Raw genomic sequence first — 4,090 nt, forward strand, 5'->3', positions numbered from 1 at the left:
ATAGAGGATCTAGGGGCCTCAGGCATTTCCCACCCATTTCTGTTGAGAGGCAATTCCACAGCTCTCAGTTTAAGCTGGAGGCAGTCTTAGGCTCTTTTTTCTTTTTTTTTTTGCGGTACGCGGGCCTCTCACTGTTGTGGCCTCTCCCGTTGCGGAGCACAGGCTCCAGATGCGCAGGCTCAGCGGCCATGGCTCACGGGCCCAGCCGCTCCGCGGCATGTGGGATCTTCCCAGACCGGGGCACGAACCCGCGTCCCCTGCATCAGCAGGCGGACTCTCAACCACTGCGCCACCAGGGCAGCCCTGGAGGCAGTCTTAGAGAGGCTAGAACTACAAACCTTCTGCTGGTAACCCCACCTCTCACCTCACAACCTCCAGCTGCCGTCTCATCAGAACTACTGAGGTGGGTACAGGTGAGGATGAGTAAATCAAATCGATGATCAATTAAAAGTGTTTATTTTTAAGTAGAAAGGGGGAAGAGAGTGACACAGAGGCAACTTTTGGCATCTTCTTTCTGGGCCATCACCCCCATGTGCTTCCCAACCCAAAGCACTGGCAGGAGGGGCCCCAGGACAGGATGAGGGGCCAGACAGTCGCAAAGTCACAGAGAGATCTGTACAGCCCTGGAGAGGTGAGATTCAAGGGTCCATCCCAGCTCCCTCGTCCTGGAACAGGATTAGAGCTCAGGGGCATAGGGCTCCCCGGTGGGTGAGGGCACCCGCAGCTCAGCATCATGCCTGACCACGGTGAAGAGCCCCACCACCGCCAGCAAAGCCATCACCATAACGGCGGAGCAGATGCTGAACATGTTCCGAGTGCCCGTTTTGCGATCGCTGTCATGGAGGACCAGAAGCCCCAAGCAGGCCAGTAAGTGCAGGGGCACCCGGAACCAGTTGAGGACACCAGCTTGCTCTGTCTCAGGGATCACTTTTCTCCGCAGGAAGCCCATGCTGGGAAAGTACAGCCCACAGGCTAACTCGATAAGGAGGAAGGCTATAAAGGACTCCACTGGACTTTCCTGACCTGGGCTGGTAGAGAAGGTCAACATGAAGAGGGAGAAGACGACGATGAGGACAGCGAGGGAGACTAGGTGCATGGGCTGAAGGTGGTACCTCTTGGAGGTAGCGATGCGGTACAGAGAAGAGCCGAGCAGGCTGGCTGCCATGAAGCTGGAGAAGATGATGCCCAGCGGGGCCCCATGTGGGTCCAGCACAGGCGTCCAGAGGAAGACAAAGATGAAGATGACACTCTCAAACAGGGCCTGAATGGTGCCTAGCAGCAGCACACGACGGTCCGACAGGAGACAGCGCAGACCCCCAGCACAGGTCCTGGGGAAGGCACGCTGCCGACCATAGTTCTCTCCCCAGTTACGGAGGGCCAAGGCCCCAGCCAGAGCCAAGAGAGGGATGGCAGCCACAAAGGGTGCCACAGGCCCCAGGCCCATCCAGCAGGCCACGGCCTCAGCTGCCACACCTGCCACTACAGCCAGCACGTGATTCCAGAAGGCAGCTCGGGCAAAGGTAGCCGGGATCCACTCTGCGGGGAAGTCATGCCGTTCCACATGCTCGTGGATGTACCAGGCCTCAAAGGCCGAGAAGAGCAGGGCTGTGGACAGCCCACCAAGTGCTCGGCCCACCAGCAGCACAAAGTAGTCCTGAGAGAGTTTGGTTAGGCAGCAGAGAGAGTAAGTGAGGGAGAAGAGGACACAAGACTTCTTGCGACCCAGCCAATCCACAAGGGAGGAGGCCACCAGTCCAAAAAGGACTGTGGAGGCAAGGCCGCAGACATAGAGGATGGCGATTTGTCCCTCCAGGAAGTGGTAATGTTGATAGAGTTTATAGAGGTAGGGGGCCTGGAGCCAGTCAGCCGCCAGGGCCAGGAAGTAGACCTGATAGAAGTCCAGTTGAAACCGAAGGAAGGAGGGATTGCTGCAGGCTCTTCCAGAGGGCTTAGCCCGGCATCTTGACAGCTCCAACCCCAGGCAGGAGGCCAGGAGGACCACAAAGGCAAGGTAGGCAGTCACCAGCATGGCCGGCCCCCGGAAGACCTAGGGAGAGAACGGGGCTTCAGAGTCACATCCATTGCCCGGATAGCGCCGTCAAGGAGCTGCGTGTCTAAGCAGAAGGCAGCTCCACCCAACCCCCACTGCCACCTGCACTTCCCCACCCCTCAACTCCACTCCCCCGGAGCTCAGACCAGAAGGACCAGCTGGGTGGGTGGCAGGAGTGGCCCACCAGCGCGGTCTCCAAGGACACTGTGCGGCAGGGAAGGGGTGGGAGAGGGGAGAAGATTGAGCATTCGCCCCATCCTTGCCTGGTATAGCAGAGAGGGAGTTCCTTCACTAATCCCAGCCCTGCAGTTAAGGGGCTGCTGCCCTCTCCCACAGTAGCTTATGCATACAATACTTGCTTCTGTTACCTCCCATCCTCTTTGGGGAGCCCGTTTTTGCCCTCAATGTCTCGTCATCTGTCCCGGGCATCCCCACCGCCCGCGCGGGCCTCTCGAGTTGCTTCTGGGTCACGCGCGTGCATCTCAGATTCTCCCTCCTCCAGGTCAGGGCACCCCCCCCACACACACACAATGCGCCCCCTAGTCCCTGCCCAGCGCCGCCACATCCGCTCGCGCCTCGCCCAGACACCATTTCACCTGCTGCCCCGGTCTGCGGGGACGCTCCGGACACGCCCGGCTCCAGGCCGCCCGGCCGCCCTGCCCGCCCTGCCCGCTCTGCCCGCTCTGCCCGCTCTACCTCCGGCTCGGGTTCCCCCAGCGCGCCCGCCCCTCACAGCCTGCTTCCGGGAGCCTGGGAGCCCTCTGGCCGCAGCCATGATGGGTCCCGTCACGTGACGGGGGCGCGGCGCTCAAACCCCGCCCCTACTCCGCCCTCTTGCCCCAACCGGGGCGCTGAGCTCCGGACGCCTGCTGGGGCTCAACGGGAGGCGGTGGTGGTCGCTGCTCCGGGTTTGGCCCTGTCCGCTGCCCTCCCGTGACACCCGCTCCTTCGACTCCTGGATACCTACGGGGCCCCCTGGAAGTAAAGACACAGTTTCTGTCTCTTCGTCCGTGCCCTGGGTTAGGGAGCGCAGCTGTGTCTGGGAAAATGCCAGCAGTACCGCAGAGCTGGCGCTCGAGCTTCTTGAGGAACATCGCCGCCCCAAGCCGAGACAGGCTCCTCGCTTCCCTCCTCTCCCAGAGTAGTGACCTCCAGGCCAGAAGTCAGTATGGCCCAGACACCTGAGGGAGGCAGTGTGGTGTAAAGGACTTGGACTTTGGTTTGCAGACGGCCAAGGCTCAAATCCCAGCCCTGTGGCCTCGGGCAAGCCATATGACTTCTCAGTGTCCCAGTTTCTTGGTCGGCAGTCATAGGAGGGCAGCGCCCAAAGAAAAAAGGCTGAAGTTCAGTGGCAGTTAAGGGTTAAGAATTTCAGCCTTGGAGCCGGATGCCCACCCTCTGCCACTTACCAGCTGTGTTACCTTGGAAAGGTTATTTAAACTCTTTCCAGCCTAGTATTATCTCCTCAAAACCCTCCAATGGCTTCCCATCTCACAAAGCATAAAATCCAAAATCACTATAATGGCCTACAAAACCCTCTGTCCCCTGTTCCACTGCTACATCTCTGACCTTATCTCCTACCATTCTCCTTCCTACGCCTTCTCCATCTATACTGTCTACCGCCAGGGCCTTTGCACACTGTACCCTGTAAAGTTCTGGTTCTTCTCCCAGATATCCACATGGTTCCCTCCCTCAGCCCCTGCAGTTCTGTCTTCAAGTGTCACCTTATCAGAGAGGCCTTGCTTGGCCAACCTGTTTGAAAAAACACCACCACCTCTGCCACAGTAATCTACCTGCTTCCCTACCAACTCTCTATTCTCCTTTGCTGCATTTTCTCCATAGCACTTAACACCATCTGGCACGCTATATATTTTGCTTAGTTACTATTTCTTCTCCCTACAGATTTTCATCTGTTTTGTTCACTTGTATTCCCAGTACTTAAAATGGTTAATGGTACATAAAAACATTCAATAAATATTTGATGAATAAATGAATGAATAAGTCAATACGTGTAAACTACTCTAAAAAGTGCTGGTCTTT

General features: G+C 57.6%; 1 protein-coding gene across 3 annotated transcripts; it reads right to left on the reverse strand.

Annotated features, from left to right (window-relative positions):
* Positions 1–440: 440 nt before the first annotated feature.
* Positions 441–2,854, reverse strand: MFSD5 (major facilitator superfamily domain containing 5). Of its 3 annotated transcripts, none has more exons than XM_060166101.1 (2): positions 2,747–2,854; positions 441–2,047 (listed from the first exon to the last, which is right to left on the reverse strand). In XM_060166101.1, the coding sequence occupies exon 2, from the start codon at positions 2,027–2,029 to the stop codon at positions 677–679; it is 1,353 nt and encodes a 450-aa protein (XP_060022084.1). In that variant the 5' UTR covers positions 2,030–2,047; positions 2,747–2,854; the 3' UTR covers positions 441–676. The 3 variants fall into 3 exon arrangements, with proteins under 3 accessions (XP_060022084.1, XP_060022087.1, XP_060022085.1); XM_060166104.1 differs by lacking the exon at positions 2,747–2,854 and adding an exon at positions 2,647–2,727; XM_060166102.1 differs by lacking the exon at positions 2,747–2,854 and adding an exon at positions 2,419–2,612.
* Between the last annotated feature and the right edge of the window lie 1,236 nt (positions 2,855–4,090).

The sequence above is a fragment of the Lagenorhynchus albirostris genome, chromosome 11, assembly GCF_949774975.1.
Source record: "Lagenorhynchus albirostris chromosome 11, mLagAlb1.1, whole genome shotgun sequence".
Classification (NCBI taxonomy): domain Eukaryota; kingdom Metazoa; phylum Chordata; class Mammalia; order Artiodactyla; family Delphinidae; genus Lagenorhynchus; species Lagenorhynchus albirostris.